This window comes from Ananas comosus, linkage group 9, assembly GCF_001540865.1.
Source record: "Ananas comosus cultivar F153 linkage group 9, ASM154086v1, whole genome shotgun sequence".
Classification (NCBI taxonomy): domain Eukaryota; kingdom Viridiplantae; phylum Streptophyta; class Magnoliopsida; order Poales; family Bromeliaceae; genus Ananas; species Ananas comosus.
Genome location: NC_033629.1, coordinates 840,913 through 862,639, shown reverse-complemented (window position 1 = coordinate 862,639; position 21,727 = coordinate 840,913). Strand labels below are relative to the sequence as shown.

General features: G+C 38.6%; 5 protein-coding genes across 5 annotated transcripts; all 5 read right to left on the bottom strand.

Annotated features, from left to right (window-relative positions):
• LOC109715053 lies at positions 625–1,579 on the bottom strand. Its single transcript, XM_020239839.1, has one exon. It carries the CDS (start codon positions 1,433–1,435, stop codon positions 950–952), a length of 486 nt encoding a protein of 161 aa, XP_020095428.1. The 5' UTR covers positions 1,436–1,579; the 3' UTR covers positions 625–949.
• Positions 6,515–8,581, bottom strand: LOC109714877 (CASP-like protein 5C1). Its single transcript, XM_020239600.1, has 3 exons — positions 8,143–8,581; positions 7,177–7,309; positions 6,515–6,938 (listed from the first exon to the last, which is right to left on the bottom strand). The coding sequence occupies exons 1-3, from the start codon at positions 8,403–8,405 to the stop codon at positions 6,747–6,749; spliced, it is 588 nt and encodes a 195-aa protein (XP_020095189.1). The 5' UTR covers positions 8,406–8,581; the 3' UTR covers positions 6,515–6,746.
• Positions 9,977–12,065, bottom strand: LOC109714938 (cold-regulated 413 plasma membrane protein 2-like). Its single transcript, XM_020239693.1, has 4 exons — positions 11,781–12,065; positions 11,010–11,117; positions 10,693–10,763; positions 9,977–10,413 (listed from the first exon to the last, which is right to left on the bottom strand). The coding sequence occupies exons 1-4, from the start codon at positions 11,966–11,968 to the stop codon at positions 10,160–10,162; spliced, it is 621 nt and encodes a 206-aa protein (XP_020095282.1). The 5' UTR covers positions 11,969–12,065; the 3' UTR covers positions 9,977–10,159.
• Positions 12,740–16,523, bottom strand: LOC109715735 (NASP-related protein sim3). Its single transcript, XM_020240875.1, has 6 exons — positions 16,151–16,523; positions 15,104–15,330; positions 14,479–14,667; positions 14,307–14,397; positions 13,665–13,917; positions 12,740–13,335 (listed from the first exon to the last, which is right to left on the bottom strand). Exons 1-6 carry the CDS (start codon positions 16,423–16,425, stop codon positions 12,934–12,936), a joined length of 1,437 nt encoding a protein of 478 aa, XP_020096464.1. The 5' UTR covers positions 16,426–16,523; the 3' UTR covers positions 12,740–12,933.
• Positions 17,282–20,483, bottom strand: LOC109715736. Its single transcript, XM_020240876.1, has 4 exons — positions 19,999–20,483; positions 18,966–19,306; positions 18,362–18,585; positions 17,282–17,549 (listed from the first exon to the last, which is right to left on the bottom strand). The coding sequence occupies exons 1-3, from the start codon at positions 20,423–20,425 to the stop codon at positions 18,367–18,369; spliced, it is 987 nt and encodes a 328-aa protein (XP_020096465.1). The 5' UTR covers positions 20,426–20,483; the 3' UTR covers positions 17,282–17,549; positions 18,362–18,366.

Sequence of the window (21,727 nt, the reverse complement as noted above, 5' to 3'; positions counted from 1 at the left end):
TGAAACACAAAAAACATAAAGAGGACAGTGAAATCAATACACTCACCTTTAGTGGGGACCGATTAGATTTTTTAAATCAGGTTAAATTCGGAGACCAAATAATGATATGATCCAAATATACCTATTCATAATATCAGAATGAACGACATTGATAATATCAATGTAAAACTAACCCTATTGCAGGTGCTTAAGTTTACACTATTGAAAACTATAAAAAAAATGGTGCTATACATGTTGTCACAAGAGTTGAAAGATGCATGCAGCTAAAAAGCTGAGAGATGTAGATCATGGTTTTTCTCATGATGAGAATGGCGTTCGAACGAACTCGTTCTTATATTGAAGCATTGTGAGGCATTAATGTTTTTTCGTGTTGTTTGTTAAATTGATTGTCTTACTTTATATCAAATAAAATTTTTGTTAAACGTATAGTTTCACTCAAGAGACTGAAGATTACGCATTCTACAACCTAAATATAACCGAATGAGTAATATCATATTTTACCACGTCAGCAAAACTGACGATTTTATTTTTACTATCTAGTTATAGTAGAGTTAAAAATGTCATTTCACAAATATGCATTCAGTGTATCCTTTGCGGTTGGATTTGCACCTTTCGGGTCCAATGTTCATAAATTTTTGTAGCTGTTGATATAAATTTAATTTCAATATAATCGTCCATTTCTCTAAACAAATTTTAAAATTCAAATTTTAAATTTATACATTCAAAAAATGGCGGTTCGATCATTTTTCCGCCTCCGGAGCTGTACACAAGCCGAGGCACATTCCCCGCCTACTCTCATCCGGCGCAACAAGGCGCACCAATCACGATCCACCCCAGTGATCATCAATCCGACGGACCACATCGTCCTCAATCCGCCACGTGGCGGGATCAGGTGAATAAGAATGGAGTATATATAAAATCCCCCCCTCCGCGCCGATTCTCGACTCTTCTATTCCGGAATCGCTCCGAGATCCGGCTCAAATTTACGGCCCCTGCCACTCCCCTTCCTCGCCCCACCCATCCTCTTCTTCTTCTCCTCGTCCTCGGGCGCCGCCGCAAACACCAGCGGCGCCACCGCGCGGCGCCGGCCCCTCCCGCCGCTTCTCGGCGCCGCCACAGCCAAAAGCGCTTCGCTCGCCCGCACCGCGAGCGCCGCGATCTCGTCGGCGCGGATCGGGCGCTTGAGCATCGACCTCGGGAGGAGGAAGTAGATTTGGCCGGGGAGGAGCTCCTCCTCGTCGCCGAGCTCCCCCACGAATCCCTCGATCTCCATCGCGTCCGCGTCGCACACGAAGAGGCACGTGCGCTCCCCCCGCAACACGTGCGCCGCCCTCACCGGCCCCGCGTACTCGCGCAGCCCCCCGCCGGGGAGCACCACCTTCGCCGTCGCCGTCGCCGCCGCCTCCGCCGAATCGCGAGACGCGCACGCCCCCATCGCCGCCGCGGAGTTCGAAGTAATCGCCGAGGATGAGAAGGAGCGGTACCAGGTGCGCAAACTCTAATCGCCGATCTTTTGCCGCTCTATTTCGCTTTTCCCTTCGTGCTTTGTGCTCTCGTTTGCGCGGCGAGCGGGCGATTTATAGGCGAGTCGGCGATTTGTCGTGTATCGAGGGGTGACAGGCTGGCGATTAGTTGCCCAACATCGTGTGAGGTCACCGGGGATGGACACCGGTCGGGAGTGGGGAGTTACGAAATAGGCCTTCGATTTGGAGGAAATTACGATAAGGGTATCGACTCGTGCGCGATTTTTTTATATTATTTTATTTTATTAATTAAAGCACGAATGCGCACCCATTGGTTGGGCGCGAAATGGCGCATTTCGCCCTCGGGAACTGTGCCCAATAATCGTGCCGCTTAAGAAATACCTAAACTCAAACACCCAGTTTGGTAGTTCCAGGCCGAACTGGTGCGAATCATGAGGGCCCTTATCTCGAGGTCCGTTCGACCATTATGCGCAAGTCGTCCTCATTGACTTGACACGTGTCACGAGGTAGTTACACGTCGTTTCGTGATTCGTCAGTTAAAATACCGGTGTCAGGTGATCACGTAGGGGAACGTCAAAATGTTCGTTTAAGTCTACTCACTGCATCAAATTTGCTAAATTAAATTTATTTTGAAAACATCATTTTGTGTGTGTATATATATATATATATATATATATATATATATATTAATGTGCTTATATAAATGATACAAAATTTTGAACTTTTAATCCATTGTGTATGTTAGCTCAATATACTATATATAAATTCTCTCACATATCGACACTAATATAAAAAAAAAAAATTATGGAAGATCAAAAGTATTTTTCTTCATGCCAAAATATTTATTTTTTAACTAAAATTATAATAAATCCTCATAACTTAATTGTTGAAATGTCATGCACTGTTAAAAATGAACGCACGACTAGGTACTAAATGTGTAGTTTAGGTGTGACATTTTTCATAAAATTCTATGATTAATTTAGCGCCAACTCTATATCCATGCAAAGCATCTCTTTAAATACGTGGAGTTTTAGAAAAAACAAAAAGGCTACAATTATGTTATGCGAATTATTTAACACTAAACTTCTTGATGAAAAAGATCACGAGGCACAGTTCTACTGTATAGAGTGTCACGTCCACGGGTCGTCACGTGACTCTCACGTGGTAAAACATAGGGGCAGGGTTAAGTAAAAAAGTAAATCTAACGGGCGCATTTTAGTCATTTCATGTCAACAAAACGTGGCGCGGTTCTGGGCTCCGGGTGGCTTAGTTGCGCCCTCTCGGTGTGCTACGTGGGAGAAAACATGTGGGAGAAAACATGTGGGGGGAAGCAAACCCCGAGACCACGTGGTCTCTGGTCCTCCTCAGAATTTAATTTAACTGCGCCATGTCTGGTCCACGGGGAGCACGGCGATCCAGCGAACCTTCGTGCCCATTCCAACACCGGACCAATAGGATTCGAGCACCGCACCATCCCGTGAACCTTCCGCTGCCACGTAGGTTCACGGAGACCTAAACGAAAATATTCTTGTCTCGGGTTTGTCGCCTGTGCTCTGGGACAGCGCTGTGCGACAGTGGCGCATGCGGACGCTTGCTATCCATCGTCCAGTCTCAGGTAACGGACGGTAGAGGTTGATTGCCTAGACCGTTCGTGGTAAATGTCTGCGAGTTCATAATGTAGCAATTTTCAACTTCTTTTCAATTTAAATTTAGAAAAAACTTCAAAAATTTTCCATATGGTTTTCAACTTTCTCACTTTAATACCCTGTGATTTAAAGTGTATCAATTTATCCCCCTGTGGTTTTGTTTTTATTTTTTCTATAACTTTTCTCTTAATATTTCGTTAAATTATATACAAAAAAACATCATATATCCATCTAAATTTACCGAATATTTATTTTAGTACCCTTTAATTTTAATTTTGTCACTGATTTAAGAAAAAAAAAAACAGTAAAATTGATAAAAAAAAAAAGAAAAACAAAACCACATGGGGGGTTTCTGAAGTTATCCCTTAAATTATTTACCAAACCTCTTTCAAATTTTAATCAAACAATTACATAATAGAAACATATTAATAAGTTATACTAAAAATGCCCCATCACTCCAAAAAGATAATCTACGATGGAGACACCTAAATCGTAAGAAAAGCATCCACCTAATGATTTAGCTGAATTTTTCTAAGGATGAATGATCATTATACATGTGAACTAAACCAAACTTAACGCACCTAAAAAGTTGAAGGTGGGTGGCCCAGAAGAAGAAAACACGTGATTTTTATTATGTGGTTAGCATGCGCAAGAGAAAAGAAAACAACAATCATAAATAAATATTTCTCTGAATAATAATACTAATAATAATAATAGTAATCGTTTCTGACGAAAAGCTACTGCCAGAGTTTTAGTTCAACTTAAAATTAAATGCTCTCTCAACAAATTTGAAAAAATATAATTGAAGAACTTGAACTGTAATAACAAAAGTATCACAAATCCACTTAGGAGACGCTTCGTTTCAAGTGGAACTCAATTTTTAGATCCATAGCTGGAAACAGAAGGTACCAACTAAGCAAACTACAGTAAAAACTTTGTAGTGAAAGTATTTGCTAGCTATGCAATCCAGTATATGTAGGATTCGAAGATACATAACTTAGGGCGATTACATGCGATTGTGCACAAACATGCTTGCCTAGATGTATACTTGCGTTACATACGTAGACAATTTAAACGCAGGAACCACGTGGTTTCTGATGCTGCGTAGGAATATTTTAACAACGCCATGTCTAGGCCGGAGGGAGCCCAAACACTGGCCTTATCCAGCGAATCAATTCGTAGTTTATTTGTGCGCCCCCATCCAATAGCATTCCTTCTCCGCACCATCCTATGAACCTTCTAGCGCCACGTTATCTTTTTTTTAAAAAATTCTACTTATACACTCGAAAAGATGGTGTAGATCATGCACTCACATTCTAAAATTCACAAAATTTTAAATAATTTTTCTTTTAAAAAATTTAATGTGATAAGTAGAAAAATAATGATTCTTGACTGAAGAGAGTGTAATATATACATCTAATTTTGAAGTGCATGAGTTATATTGTTTCAAAAAAATGAGGAGGATCAAACGAGTAAACTAAACAATAGTTCTTAATGAGTGCAATTTCAAAATACATATACTTGAGATGTGTGCCTACATTTTTGGTACCCAAAAAAGTAGGGAAAAAAAAAACAAACTGCACTGCCCTAATTAGCTTGTCTCCAAATACGAACCAAAAGAACGGGCCTCGGTAGGGCCCACGACTACTGGTCGATATTTGTCGGGCTCTTAATGGGCCCATACCCGGTGGCCCACTCAGAGTAGTGGGCTCACTATTTATGTTGGAGTATTATTCATATGTCGTACGATATATTAGCTGTAAAGAGAGGGGAGGGACTTCGATCGGAGAGCAAAATTATTAGTAGAGAAATAACCACGTGATATTTGTGGTTCGCATGTGCGAGGTAACAAGAAAGGGGGAATCACTATTATCATTAAGAATTATTCATTTTTCAAGTAAAAAAACGAACGAGTACGAAAATTAGCATTATGGTATAGGAGCCATCACTTTAAAGTGAGAATGAATGCTAGGTTCCTAGGCTCGAATGTCCCTCTACCAACTTGGGCTAAAAACCAAATTACCAAACCTTGTTGATTAACTTTTTTCCGGCCGATTCACTTTGATTTTGTTAGTGATTTGGTTTTAGGAACCCAATTGGTAAACCAAATAAAACAATTGGACTAGAGTTATAGTAGTTTCATACTCAGTCATTCGCTAGATGATAATCAAATAGGTGTAATGCTTAGTAACTATTATCATCAGAACGAAGTTTTTGTCGACATGATTAATCACAGCTGTGTCCATAACATAGCAGTTTGATACCTCTTAGCCTAGATGGAGTTTCCTTTTTCTTTCTTTTTTTCACGCTTTTGAAGAAGAAATGAGTACACTTCAGTTCGGCGTTCCTCCCCTTTTTTAAAAATAAAAAGTCAAAAAAAAAAAAGAAAAAATTCTGAAACCAAACCAAAGGAGCTATGCTGACAAAGAAACATGGATAGGCCCAAAATTACCAGGCTGGAGTTAAATGTTGAGCCTTAGGAGGATGGCCCACAATGAAAGTGGGCCTAAGATGCATCCCATGCTTTAAATCTAAGGCCCACTCCAAAGTCCTGATTCCCTTCTATAGACAGATTCATTAACACACCATCATCTCTTAAAATATCTCTTTCACCAATCGACACAGAAAAAAATAATAATAATTCTATGTGCACTCACACTTGAAGATAAAACTATAACCCTTTTAGGCATTATGTAAAGCAAAATTTATCTCTAAAAAAATGTAAAGCAAAATTTGTGAAAATCTCCTGATGATGGAATTTTCAATCTTTAACTATATGCTCATTCAAGAACCATCTTTAGCTCAATTTGACCCTTTTTTTTTTTTTCTCAAAGCACTCAAACAAGCATTAGAAACAAGGAAAACTCTCTCTCTCTGTTCTCATGGCAGCTCATCTGCCTCTTTGCACTACACAAGATGACAAACTTGCATCAACATTCAGAAAATTGGAGAAAGTCATACAGATACAACAGAAGTCCCCTTCACAGTGATATCATATAAAATTTCAGCCTCTTTTGTGGACCCAAATTACTCTTTTAGCAGTTTTCTAAATAAGCACTGATACAGAATCATCCAGAGAAAACCATCAGGAGGCCACAACACTGGAAGAACTACCCAGAACAAGCATGAGCTGGCTATCTATTTAGTATAGTTTCTATAACTACTACTCTACTGAAGAACCATAAGTAAAATATTTCACAAGCAAAATAATTTACATTTTCTAGGTTGCTAAGAAAAGAAGAATTGAGCTGTTGGGCTTTCGGGGCAGAAGCTCTAATCTAAATCTTCTAGCGAAAACTATCAAGGGAACTTCAATAAAAAATCTAAGAGCTTTTTTGAGTAGCTCGACTAGAACAGCACCAGAATAGAAGCTACTTTTGCCCATAAACAAACAGAGCTACAAAATCTTTTCCACTAACATAATTCCTTCTTCCTATCCGCTGACCAGTTCCATCATCAGATATTAGATGTCAGATTAGTTCCAATCAGAAACAGTATTTCAGTACAACATGAACAGAATGCCAAATATATGTCGAAAACTATATGGTATTTGTGAACATTATATACGAAAGTTCTACAAAATTAGGCTAGCGAAAAGCCAGATTATTAATGATCATCAGGAAGCCACAAGCCATAAGTTGAAAAGAGATGAAGCAGCGGTGAGAAACCAGGATAAGAATGCCATCCCTGCAGACAACTGATATCTCCCACAGAACTTGGGCGAGCAGTATGTGCTGCCAATACGAAGGAGAAGATCTATAACACCAGCAGTCGAACAAGCCGCAGCCAGGGAGAGTATCGATAGGATCTGTCACAAATGCAAAGATGTTTCTTACTCAAAAATTGCACATTAAGGCCATAATGCAATTTATCAACGACTAAAATGATGATAGCCCCTAACATAAGTTGCTAACATCCCTCGATGCTCAAAAACTACAGATCACCCCCTGGTTCGTTATGAAAATATGCACTTTGGCAACTAGAAGAATCTAGGGGTGTCTTCTGTATTTTAGGCTTTATTTAATTTCATGTGCAGTAAAACATACCCAGTCCCCTACAACTACAATAATCACGACTCCAGGAAGACGAAGTGGGCACCCAACGAAGATCGAGTACATGTCAACCATCGCCAGAGTACAGCTCCAAGGAATCACCAAGCCCATGATTGTTACTAGAAAGCTGAAAAGAGTAACTTCCGATTAAAAACATAATACTGTCGATGGAGCTTTAAATTTTAATGATACATTCTTTTGGTAGGTAATGGATACTGATCCTTGTAATCTTAGATTCATCACTTCAAGCTCACTACGGAGTTCAAAACTGACTGAGCTAAGCATACATCTTATATCAAGTAATAACACCGGCCAGAATTTTGAGAAAAGCTATAAAGTAGTAGTTCAAACGAATTTCAAACATGTACAAGCATACACGCAGAAAATTAAGAGCCTAAGATCATGCGACATAAGCAATTAACAATTACTGATCGAAATTTGAGTCGACTCTGCAACACAGAACTCAACAAATAAGCACAGAGTGAAACTAAATTCAAAATTTTGAGAGCTGGGTATTGCCAAATAGGCCCTAAAACACACAAATGAATCGAATTAGTAGACAAAGAAGCTCAAAACTAAACCAAATTAAATATTTTGAAGGATGGGCATTGCAGATTAAACCCTAAAAACACTCAAATGAATCAAATTAGTGGAAATTGAGGATTACCAAAAGAAGATCAAAACTAAAGCAAATTTTTAAAATTTTGAAAGATGGGTATTGCAGATTATACCCTAAACCAATCAAATGAGTCAAATTAGCCGACACGGAAGAGTGCCAAAAGAGGCCCCAAAAAAACTAAACCAAAATTGAAATCTCGAAACAAGGGTATTGCACATCAAAGTATCAAACCCTAAGCCACCCAAAATCGGTGAATTATTGGGCTGAGCTGGATTTGAACCAGCGTACCAAAAAAAAAAGAGAAGAAAAAAGAATTAGGAATAGGTATTGAGGGGAATTACCAAAACGCGGTGTAGCTATAGAACTCGACCCCCACGGTCATGAAGAGGAGGGACGCGGAGGAGAAGAGCGCTTGGCCCAGCCTCAGCGACAAGCTCGCGGTGGTCCCCACCGCCCCGGGCGTGTCGTCCATCGGATCGCGAGCAAGAAGCTGCGGCTGCGGCGGCGGCGGCGGCGGCGGCGGAAACCAGATCGCCGCCACGAATTCGACGATGAACACGACGACGACGATCGCACACGACAAGCTCCTCGTCGTCATCATCATCCTCGCAGCGGTACTAGTAGTAATCGCTTCCTCTCGAATCCTCTTCGTCCCCTTTCCATGTATGGGGGTGGGTCTAGGAGATGAAATCGAGCGCGCCCCCTTTTTCTTTTTCAGGTTTTTTCGATCGATTTGTTTTTTGATTTAATTTGAGGGAGAAGGGGGTAAATGAACAATGATAATAATAATAATAATAATAATAATATAAAAGAAATGAGAAAAAGCGGGCACTTTGGGTGGACGGAGCTGGGTTGGGAGAGTCAAAAGAGGCGTGGAGAATATTCTATATAATTTTTTGCACCGCCTCTCTTCAACTTTTTTTTCCTTTTTTATTTTTTTAACTACGTCCAGCGTTAAAGTTTGCTTTTAGATTATAATATCATTTAAAGCTCTGCCACGTGTAATTAATAAACGATGTACGTAGCTGCAGAGTTAAAGAAGAGAGAAGATTATATCTAGTAAATTGATAAAGGTAATGAATCAAACTTACTATCTAATGCAACAAATTAAGATTTAAAAAAAAATAATATAAACATAATGTATGTGACTAATAGTGTAAGTTTTCTATTTTCTAGTATATCGAATCCAATTCGCTTTAGTAGAAGTATATAAAAATACACTTGAATTTTTAAGAAGATGTAAAAAAATATATATCAAATAAATCAGTACAGTTTGCTCCATATATTATTACTCTAAAAAATTATCACATAAAATTTGTCTTATAGCTCTAGCACTCATATTATTTATAAAACTTTAAAGCCTATATTATTATTTACATGATGGACGGTAAATAAAAAAAAAATAATTATGTTAGGAACTTTTTGGTTAAATACTTAAATTTATTGGCTTTTTCATTGCACATTGCCTACACCATTAGTAGATGGATGGTGCGCATCGCATTGGCTTGTGCGTGATCTTTGTTTTTAGACTAGTGAGGCATAAATTTGGTGAGAATTTATTACTACGTTTATTAGAGAATATTATAACTATTATATATTTCCTTTTTATTTTTAAATGGTGCGCCTCCACGGAAACCAAAGGTCGGCGATGGAGATGTGGAGCCCGCAGATGATCCTAGACCGTCTGATTCGCTGAACTCTTCGTGCTTTTCGTGATGAGACGTTTCGTGATTCGAAAGCGTTCGCGGAAAGAGTCTGGGGCATCGAATTCGAACCCCTGCACCAGCATCCTCTGGTGATTTTTTTTTTTTGAGAAAGAATCCTCTGGTGATTTGATCATCGCGTGGGGTGGAGATCAAAAGGGCACCCATCTCTCTACCAACGGTTCTGAGCTCGCCACGTGTCCCTAGAATCATACTGGGCCCCACCATCCCTCTAATACCCCCAATACCCTTTTAGAAGCAAAATTTTCAATTTTCACACCAAAATGTCCAAAAACTAGGCTGAATTTTTTTTTTTTATATATACTTTTCTTTAATTCCTAAAATTGGTCTCAGCAAATCCGGCCCTTGGATCGCGCTCGATCAGGTTTAATCGAGGATTTAGTCCAATATGAGGTCTCCAGCCCAAAACCGGCCTGGCCCGATGTACAAGTGACTAAACTATTATATGGCATTTCAGTAGCTTTTTCACAGCAGCACACTTAAACTTTTCCCCCACTGTTTACGTACAGAACATAAAACAACAAGAAATCGAGTCATATATGTAAAATCTGAACCAACAAAACATTCACAATCACAAGCCCAAAAAAGGGGAAAAAAAAAATGTACATGTGGGAGAATTCGGAATGAAAAGTGCCTAGAGAAAATAAAGCACCAAGAACCAGGTAGGATAAGCCAAGAGAAGAACGATGCCGAGGGTGTTCGATATGCCGTGGCTCTTGGTGAGCGCGTTCCTGAATCCACCCGACGCACGAATGTGCTCCTGAAGAAGGTAGCAGCCGATGAATAAGCATATCATGACGCCGACTATGCTACACCGAACGGTATCCGCCAAGAAACCAGGAGCAACCACCAGAAGGATGAGTAAAGATCCAGGCATCTCCAGCCAATCTACACTCAAAGAGGACACAGTAAAAAAACAATCATGGTTCTCTAGCAAAACTATTTAATTTCAAGATTGGAAAAAAAAAAAGAGTTTTCATTTTGAATTTCATGCAAATTTTCTTTTACTTGTGAGAAGGTACTCAATTGAATAACTACAAATTCAGGAAAAGAGATCTGATGCTATGGAACAGATCATTCAACGCAATGACGGTAAAGAGATCTAAGTGTAATAAAAAACAGAAGCACCAAATGATCATTGAAGCAAAACAATTATTAACACCATACCAGGGAAGTGTCGAGGAAAGAAGAGCCGCAGCACGACTGCGACAAAAGCAATCCATTTTCCGACCTCTCCTCTGAAGAATTTCGTGAATTAAATTGGCACAAATAGGATATGATGGTATATACAGAAAGATATACTAATCTATATCATCTCTATAGATTACATTAATCGTGAATTGAATTAGCGATTGCGCGAAATGGTTTTCGCTCAATGCTCTGAAACTGTTACGTGCGAAAATGTCGAGAAACATAGCCAAAGCAGAAGAGAGAGAGAGAAAAAAAAAAAAAAAAAAAAAAAAAAAAAGGAGAAAAATGATCACCTCAGAAAATAGAAAAGTACAGAAGGGAGGCTTAAGAAAATGTAGGGAATGAGAAGCGAAGTTTGCATCTTGGTCCTCCAGTTTGTCCGATCCAATATCAACAAATATCTACAGCAAGAACACAAATTGAGAGAGAGGTTATTAAATTTACATTTTCGCTTAAAATTTTCGATAAAAATGTTTGCGCAAACATATCAATATTAGCATCTAGGGTGCGGCAAAAGTATGTATAGGCAAAAATTTTCTCATCTTTCCACAAAATATCACTTCGTGGAATGTTTATAAACTTAGAAGCATGTTTGCGGGTTTCTAATTTTATCTGAGACATCAAGCATTTTATGGTATTATAGTTTTATGCATCCCCTGCTGTTTTAACCCATATTTCCCCTTGATTAACAATTTTGTTAAATTGAATGGTGATTTTTAGATCACTTTTTCGGCTCTGAAACTGCAGATTTCATGAACTGTTAATGGTTGGTAGTTAACGAAGCCAATGATTTTACCAAATCCCTAATCTGATTTGTAAAAGATAATTCAAATTAAAATTCTTTAAATTTTAACTAGGAGTAAATCAAAAGAATGATTGGTAGCTGAGGGGGTCCCTGATCAACGTTTTAACCAAAAATAAACAATCCACGTGCCTTTTCAAATCACAACCATTGTAATCCGAATCAAACGAACCAATCACGAACCCTAGACTAAACAAATTCCTCATCCGAGAACCAAAGGAATCGATCACTGCGAAACTAATAGGAGGGATCGCGATCTCACATAGCGGCGCACGAAGCGAGGAATTTGAGGAAGGTCGTGGCGAATCCGACGCCGCTACCGTGGCGTAAGGCATGGTGGACGAGCCTCCGTGCGGCGGCGCCGAGCTCCTTTAGATCTGATTCGAAACCGCCGCCGCCGCCGCCGCCGATCTCATCCGTCTTCATCGCAATGAACGTCATCTTCCCCATCTCCCAAACCCTAGCTCGATCCCTTTCTACTTCCGAAGAAGAAGAAGAAGAAGATGATGATGACGACGATGATGAAGTGTAATTATAATAATAATAATGAAGAAAATAATAATAATAGTAATTTGTTGTTGATTGGGGAAATAATAAATGCTCTCCACTGCTAAACTAGTAGAGGAAGTGTCGGTCGGCGGTGGACACGTGGCGTGCGGAGGGCGGAGGAGATCTTTCCTCTCCCGCGCTTTTCAACGCCCTTGTTACACGCTCGCCACTCGCGCTACACGTGCCGTTGCACGAATTGTGGATTTTAGGTTTTTTTTAATATGAAAAATATATTTTTGGTATAACGAATTAATGATATGAATTGACCTGATGGAGACTTTTGACATTCCTTTATTACAGGTTGGAAAAGTATAAACAAAGCTTCGGTTTTATCTCAAGGATGCCACGACATTGTTATACTGTACGGAATAATTGTGCACTAATTATTGAGAGACTTCATTATGAGTTATTATTTATTTGTTATTATTATATTTTATGCTTTTATTTTTCGGAAGGAAAATTTAAAGGATAATGTCCCGTCCGTTGTTTTGTTCTGTTTTGGCGATAACTGGAACTTTGAATTGGAGTAACGATAGCAACTGCTCTAATAACTCTTGTTATTTCCGCATAACTTTAACATAAACTATGGTGTGGAGAGAGAGAGAGAGAGAGAGAGAGAGAGAGAGAGAGAGAGAGAGAGNAAAAAAAAAAAAAAAAAAAGGGTACTGCAAATTTCATGCAGAGAAAAGCCGACAATAACAAGCACAGAGAAACGCAAAAGTATTCTACAATATGTCTTCAGTACGTTACAGAAAAAGGCAACATTAAAGATCCTACTCAGTTGAAACGTACTCAAATACTGTAAAAGACACTCAGTTTCGAGAACGGGGTTAAACCCTAGACGATAAACTTTAAAAGAAGTGCAGTTACTTCAAAAGAGGCTCGGCATCTTGCGAAGCAGAAGCCGACCCAACGGCTTCAGAAGCACCAGCATCACCAGTTTTCTCAGCAACTGAATCCGTAGCCATAGCAGGCTTCTTGGACGGCGGTTCAGCGCTGATTGGCTTGACAACAGCACGTTTAATTCCTCTTCCGACAACACCTAAGTGAGTGACAGCACTACCATCCGTAGCAGCAGTGGAAACCGTTGGGGAGTCGAAACCGTTGCTGACGACACCCACCTGCGAAGAAGTTAGTGATGCTGATCGGACGCCCGCACTGCTGGTGCTAGGCGGGTTCTTTTCACCGGATGGCTTAGAGGCAAGCATTTGCATGACTTCCGATACGACAGAACGTGGGTTCGTCGTGGTTTGCTCCAGGTCTTCGAGCTGCAATTCACAAGGGGAGGGGTGTTTATTGCTTTCTAGCAGCTAAAGAACATATTATTCAGTCAAGGAAACTAAGAACGGCAAATAATAAAAGAAACATATAGCTGTAGGGACCAAATACCTTTCATGTGATGAATATATACATCAAAGATTAATGCAGGGGCATTTGCAGACATCGGCCAAAAATTGCAATACTGAGCAACAAATGGGAATTTTCTTTTTTTTTGCAAAAATTATGCCATAATGAGAATTTTTTTCTAACTACTAGTAGAGCCATTTTAGTCGATAATAATGAGTTCTATTTATGAAACTTATCGCAGCCAAAATACCTTCTTCTCAAGCTCAGATAAAAAGCCACTGAGCAACTCTATCTCATCTTCCAGACTGGATTTTCTTCCAGAACCCTTCTCGACAGGAGGTAGATCACCACTCGTATTTGAGCTGGATGTAGCATCTGCCTTGGTTGCATCCTCTTTAAGGCGCTGTAAGCGGGACTTACACAGCGAGATAGCCTTTCTACAATAGGGTATGGCTTCTCCAATCTTCAAATCCAGCTCTAAAACCAAGCATATTCTGAAGTTTCTGATAGCCAATTAAGGAGCCCACGAAAAAGAGACTGCCATCCATAGCAGTTACTTCTAAATGGCACTCTTGTTTAATAGCATGTGCCAAAAGTGCTGCTGTACTAGAGTTGTGCAAATAAGCATTAAATTCTCCTCAACAGCAAATAACTGCAGTGGAAGCAGAAGCTTCAAATTGAAACTTCTGCTTATGTATGCAAAAACTTATTTCAGCTTCTCATCCTAGTAATGCTCCAAACTTTTCATTTACTGAGCGTCCGGCTTCTATGAGCTTCTGCTTACTTGAGTATAGAAGGTGCTTCACAAGCCAGGCCAAATAAGTCACAAGCACCAAGCTAAAAAAGATGAAAAGTAACTAAGCAGGTTTGATATGTTACATGGTAAGGATACAATTCAACAATCCGGCGATGGTCTGGCTCAACCAAACATTCCAGTATGGATAGAGCTTTCTTGTAGTCGTTGAGGGAAGCCTCAATGTCCTCTGGAGGTTACATCAAAGTAAATAGAGATAAAATACAAGTTATGATAATAGTCTGTGACGCATTACACAGAAAAAGCAAACCTCTTTCCATAGAAACCTCTCCAAGAGCAGCCCAGATATTGACTTTCTCCATAGTGTCTTCTGGGCTCTTCTCAACAATAGCCCTAGCAATATCTAGCAACTTCCAGGACAGATCCAAATCAGATTCATCTTCATCTGCTTCTGCTGCCTCTCCATCATCCCCTTCACTTTCATCATCGCCACTACCGCCTTTGTGGAATAGAACATAACATCATCATTTATGATATTGCAAAAAGGAGGAGAAGGCAATTATACTTGCAACCGAAGAAAAAAAGAAAAGAAAAAAAAGAATTTGCACATACAGGAAATGACATCGACACCAAATAATGATAAATCCTTCTCTACCAGAGTCACATAAACCTAATATGTACCTAAGAATACCTACTACTTACCTTTTGAAAATGCTCTAAAAGTAAACATCATATTTGCCTCGATAACATCTACAAAATTAGTTCTCAAACACTGATAAGTGGACCAACAAACATGCAACACAATTATACCAATGTTACAGTTGGAAACTAAGTTCCTTGCGGTGAGACTATCCAATCGAACAAAAGAAATAATCTGATCATCAACTTCTAATGGGACGTATAGAATATTAGTAAATTGAATGATATTTATATACCTCCTTCACCTTCCATATTTTCAACATCTTCTTTTGCATCACCAGCAGAAGCATTCGAACTCCCACTAGCATCCATGTTTGTAGAAGATTTGGCATTTTCTGGATTTGTTATATTCTTAGGCACAACCAATGGATCGCTTTCCTCTTGAGCCTTGCAGAGTAGAGCACAACCATACTTATAATATGCACTGGCACATTCCGGAGCAAGGTCTCCATAATGGGCAACCCTATATAAACTCAGAAAGAGATAAAAAAAACGCAATCAGTTGCAAAGCATGTAAATAATAAACACATATTTCAGGATACAACAATGATATTGAAATGAATTGTTGAAACAAATTTTTAAATTATAGCAGCTACTAAAATGATATAACTAAGTAGCAATCCATTTAGCCAGCATCTATCTCAATCGGGTTCAAAGTTGCTAAAATTCCTTGAATCGTGATAATCACCCTATATAGTAAACCACAACACGAACCTGAGTGATAAACTACGCAACTGTTTATTGTTTAATCATTTTAGCATTGTATTCTAAAATATGATATACTTCGCAGCTTAGCAAACAGGAATTAAAAACAAAAGTAAAACTATTATCAAGTGAGCATAAAAATCTGGTTTTTCAAAAATAAAAAATCTGATTTTTTTTTTTCTCAAAAAAAAATTGGTATTGCATCTACAAACACGCTCAAGTTTCTGTTTACAAAAATCACACTATTGTCCTGTCACCGCATTATATCATATGAAACAATTGTACACATCGTATATCCTAAGCTCAAAGCACTAATCAATGTAACAAATAACATAAACTTTTTGAGTCTACTCAAATTTAAGCTTCTTCAACTATAATATCTTAGCAGGAGAATCGCAACAACGATACTTTCAAGCATAATAATACTGATGATATTCAAAAATAATCCACTGATGTACGTTACTGAGTGCTTCAATTATAAAGATTTAGGGCACATTCCGTCAACTAGTCACGATTATCACTCTAACGACACCCTAGCATTCACGAAGCTATTCCACAAAAAGGGTCGAAACCCTAACCTGATCTCTAGGGCACGGCTGAGGTAATCCACGGCGTCGAGGAACTCCCCGTCCTCAATCGCCCTCGACCCCTTCTCGAACAACTCGTCCGCGCGAGCTAGGGTTTGCTCGGAGCCCTCCTCTTCCCCGCCGGAGGGCCCCGCGCTCGAAGAATCGCCATTGCCGCGAGGGTTTTGAGCTCCCGCGGCCTCCTCCGGAGCTAGGGCTTTGTCGGGCTCGGAGGAGGAGATGGGATCGGAAGCTAGGGTTTCGTCCTCCTCTGTGGCGGGAGACATGGCTTAAGGAGAGGAAAAAGCAAAAAATGAAACCCTTTCAAAAAGTGAGGAAAAAAATTGGGTTTAAAATGTTTGAGCCAAAGCCACGGAGCTCAGCGTCCTACACTTGTGTGTAATTTATTAGCGATGGGGGAGGAGAGTAGGAGTACTGTACGGAGCATTAATTTCCAATTTTTTACCACGTTTTTACTATTTTAATTTTACGAATAATTTTTTTTAATATTTGTATCATTTATCATTTATTTTAATTAAATTTTGGCTGTTAAAAATTTTTGATCTCACGCAAATTGTGCCTAACAATAAAGACTTTAATTAAAATAAATTTACTCTAATGGTGTAATTATCACTTGTACGAAGGGTAGTAAGAGATCAGTTTGGTGATTTTCGAATAAATATATTTTCTCAAAACACAATTTTTTTTTCCCCATTTTACTTTCATTGTCGGGTTCTTTTCTCAGTTTAAAAAATTAAAACAATTATAAAACATTTTAATTTACAAAGCTAAATGCATTTCAGATACTAAAAACATTTTAAATTCTTAGCCCCGGACACGAGAAATGGGCAGATAATGATACAAAGCAATTAGGATAAAAAAGATTAGGCATACAACACTTACATCTCATCAATCAAACTCCATAAATTTTGCGACGTAAATCCTCGATTTAGCAAGTGCATGAAAATTAGTTAGATGCACAAAAAAGAAAATCTGATTCACGCAAAGTACTGTTCAAAGAATTCATATCCGTTGTGAATTCCAGTGAAAAATTCACCAGGGAGATAATTATTTATGAATTTATTAGTATTGCAATTAAAAAGTGCATGCAATTACTCGATATCGATTAACACGTGATGCCGATAAATGCAGAAGCAAACTTTCGAAATTCCTCATTAAGCAGTCCATGATCAAAAGCTCATCAGAAGTTTTCAGGATTCAAAAAGATAAAAAATACAATAAGAAATAATTATATGGAAAGAGCTTAAGAATTAAGGTGTAAGAAAACTCTCTATATTTCCCTTTTTTACACATCGTGATCGCGTCGGAGCAACGACATAATACAAAAAACACAACCTGCATTAAGCAGCCATTTGCGCATCTGCAGACTGCAGTTTCTGTTGTAAAGTACCTAAGACAGAAAATCAAAGGTGGAAATCATTAGTTCCTTGTTTATTCACGAGCACTTGAAATCTAGTACATTACCAAGGAATCTAGTATAAAGGATGAATAGACAATAAAAAAAATACCAAGATTGAGTAACACTTAGAAATAGAAAACACCAGCTAACTTATGGAGAAACCACAAAAAAAAAAGGGGGGTGTGAACTTCAGGACAGAGACATGTATGACTGTAACAAGTTCGGACAGTTTATTTAGTAATACTAATAAATGTGGTTTATTTCGCGGACTTCCATGAAAGGCAACGCCAAACTCAGACAAGTGAAGAAAGCTTATCATCGCCTGTCTCATCTCCAATCAAAATAGGCAGAGTTATCAGCAACTGAGTCGCTGAAGGATGTTGATAATAAAAATGATATTAGTTACACGGAGCAAACCAGGAAAGTAAAAACATGGTTTGGTAGGGCAATAATTTAGCTGTGCTTTTGAACATACCATGAAACCATGCCAATATATTGAAAAGCCATAATAAGGCCGCTCAGATATTTGCCGTATGCTTTGAAGAAATTAAACGCGGACAAAACCATCAGAATAATAGTTAGAGACTAAAGAATTTAATACTGCCATCCAATAGTTCAGTGCAAGCATAATTTATGAATATGGGAGGGCGCTCATTGTTGAGTTCTCCTGGTTTTTCTCTTAATGTAAAAGTTTTGATATGCCCACTACATGAATTTGTTAAAATTTACTCTGTGGATGTTATGCCTTACTGCAATATCTTTACTATGTACCACAAAGAAAGAAGCCCCAGCAGTTAACTTACCATGATTAGTAGTTCTCAGCCACAGGTCTAGAAGGGAAAAGTCTTATAAGAAAAGTCATCAAGGACCACAAACAAACAACACCCAGGATTTGGAGAACAGCTAGCATGGAAACAAAAGCACTACTTCTTTCCATTAATGCAGGTGTGATCGAGGACCCCCTCATTGAGAACATCAATCTTTCAACAAAATGTGCTCCTTTATTTAACTGATATACCCTATATACCTGCAGAATTAGACAAGTTAGGTCTCAGAACCTTATGCAAGGAGTAAATTATGTAAATAAAGATTTTTCCTACAATCCCTGTAATTTGATCTTGATTTCGATTTCATTTTCATACGATCAATTGTATAATTTAATGTGTGTTCTGACTTACAACACCATACTTAGGCTTGTCTATGTGAAATTTGAAACTCAAGACTGAATTGGAAATCCAGGTCACTGAGGGACCTGCCATCTACAATCCAATGTTTGAGGAAGAAATTCAAATTAACTCAAAACTTCAGCAACTAGATTGTTACAACTAACACTCCAAGAACAAAATTGAAATCTGAGTCAAATCTCAGGGCCCAAGTCCATAATTAACTGTAAAAAACTTTTCATACCTCAAAAATGATTGGCAAAAGAGGCCAACAAGAAGAACGGCGTCTATCAAGCTGCATTTCAAATGCGAATTGTGCAGCACAACTCAATAGAAATGGAGCAACTGCAATAATGGCGGGAAGACCAACAACAGGCCAAACAACATAGGCCGCAAGGAGCGGAGCGAAAACTTTAAAACCCATTGTGAAAAAGGCAGAAGAGAGGTAGCCTCGAAGTCCCGTTATAAGGCTCCATCGCTTTGGACTAAAGTCGAGATAAGGTCGCTGTACCTTATCTGCAATAGATAGAAATGAAGCTAGCCCAACATAGAATATGATCTCTGACAAGAAGGACGTAATGATCTCTGCAAATCTCAAACAAGAATGTCAATCAGAATCAATTCAACTTTTGACATTAGAAATCAAAAATTATAAATTAAGCCAGGTAAATTGAACGGAGACATTAGGAGGATGATCCTCATCATTGTAAGAAGATTATTTGGGATAGTGACCTAACGTTATTGATTTATTTGTTCACCAACTTGAAAGCAAAACGTAGAGCGCAGAAAACATTACAACATTTTACACAAATAAAATGTGATAGTTTACAAATGAACTTCATTATATGAACTCTATATTAATCTTCTACATGTAGGCCATGTAGGCCCCATTATTAGTCCACAGAACTTTCACATGTTCTCTAAACAGCGCGATTTGTTAATTCAACCTGTAATTAAGAATGTTCTCACTTCTCACCATATGGGAAACAGTTATACTAAAGTATCAAATAAAGTACACGATTAATATCTGATTACACACTAAAATTTGGTCTTTTCACAAATTCATTGGTTGATCAAGCATAGTAACTCACAGAAGCTTAAAAAATTAAGATGCAGAGCTAAATTCAACTTTACGAACCAAAAAATGGAACCAATCAATTATAGTAGGACTATGAGTAAAAATTGCTTATTTCTTTTTGGGTGAAATGTGAGTGAAAAATGAAGCGACTTTACACTTAATCCTACTAGATTAAACCATACAGAGCCAGTTGAGTCACCTGCGAGAATCTCATCTCGTAGAAACGCTTCAATCGCATTACCGAGAAAGAATTGGGGGACCACGAGCGAAGAGATAAGCGCGAGGGGACCCAAAAACCAAATCACCGAACCCTTACCATCCTCGAAGGGGGAAGAAACCAACTTCCTCTCCTCCAACACCTGATGCGTCAATCCACAGAACGAGACGGAACCGGGCTTTCCCCGGAACGGGTCGAGCCCGGTTCTCCCCACCGCGCCCGAGCTCCGGAGCGCGGAAGTGGGAGGAGTCAACGCCGCGCCGTTTGCGCCATGGGAGAGCGCCTTCGTGGAGAGGAGAGGTTTTAGGGTTTTCGCAGAGGAGGAGGGAGGCGGAGGAGGAGGAGGAGAACGGGGGAGAGGGGAGAGGTGGGGGAGGCGATGAGCGGTGGGAATGGATTGGAAGTGCATTTCCGGTGTAACTCTCGAGCGCGGTGGATTTGGATGAAGTGGGCTTAAACCCTAGTGAGCTAAAACCCCTTTTTTGTGCGGAAAGTGCACAGCGCACGCCTCGAGATTCGGAAAAGCGTGATGATTGATGCCGACGCACCTGATGATTAAATTAAATTAAAATTAAAACATTACTGCTCGGAATCCCCCAAATCACAAATTTGTCTGTAATTACGAATTAATTTGGTTGTTTAAAAATGTCGATTGGTTCTAATTTCAACCGAGTTCTAATAATTGGGAAAACAGGAGTCCTCCAAAAATAAGAATACTTACTGTATATTTATTTATTCATCAAAACTTTAAAAACTGCATATAATTTTTGTACATTTCAAAATTTACAAAAAAATATTATTAATTGACTGTTTAAAATTCACTTTGTTGTCGTTACACTTTCATCTGCTAATTCACTTTCTATTAGATCTAGCTTTTTTTTCTGAATAATAATATGCTATGAAAATCAATTACACTCTTTTCCGTTCCAAGAGATGATTAGTTCGATTCTGAATGTCTTCGTAATATTTTTTTGTTCAATGCACGTGATTCTGACAAACTAGGCTAATAGAAGTATTTCAAAACTAACAACTGTTACGTTGATCTCTCGGATAGCACATCCCACTGTAGTTAGGACGAGGACACATAACTAATTTAGACGATAAAATCTTAATAATCACTTTATATAGAGAGAGAGTCCACTTATGATGTTTTTAAAATTACCAAGCACTTATACTTATAAATTTTTCACCGTTAAATTTATCTCTTTGACCAATTTTATTTTTTAAATTATGCTATTCAACAAGCCACCCACTAAGCCATAGATAGCCTCATAGCCACTACCATACTAACGGTATATTTTTTAATCCAATAACCAAAAACTTAGAAACACTAATAACTTTTGGAAGCATAGAAAATCAGTTATAATATATATATATATATAGTTCGGCTACTATACTATTATGAGTACGATCGCCCTCATATTCATAAATTATTTTCGATGATAGAGCTTCCGAATCGACGATCCACACCGTTAAACGTTATCTAGAGCATTTGAAACATCTAGAAATCAAATTTCATAATTTTTCGACATCATTTACCTTACGATCAAAAGCTCACAAAATTGACAATTTTTAACGGCCGGTATGGAATACTTGCTAGTTTAACGGTGTAAAAGAATCCGAATAGGTTGAAGTTTTGATAGAAAATTCTATTCATTATCTAGATAAAGATCAATAACTCCGATCTTAAATTGAAGGATCCGATCATCCA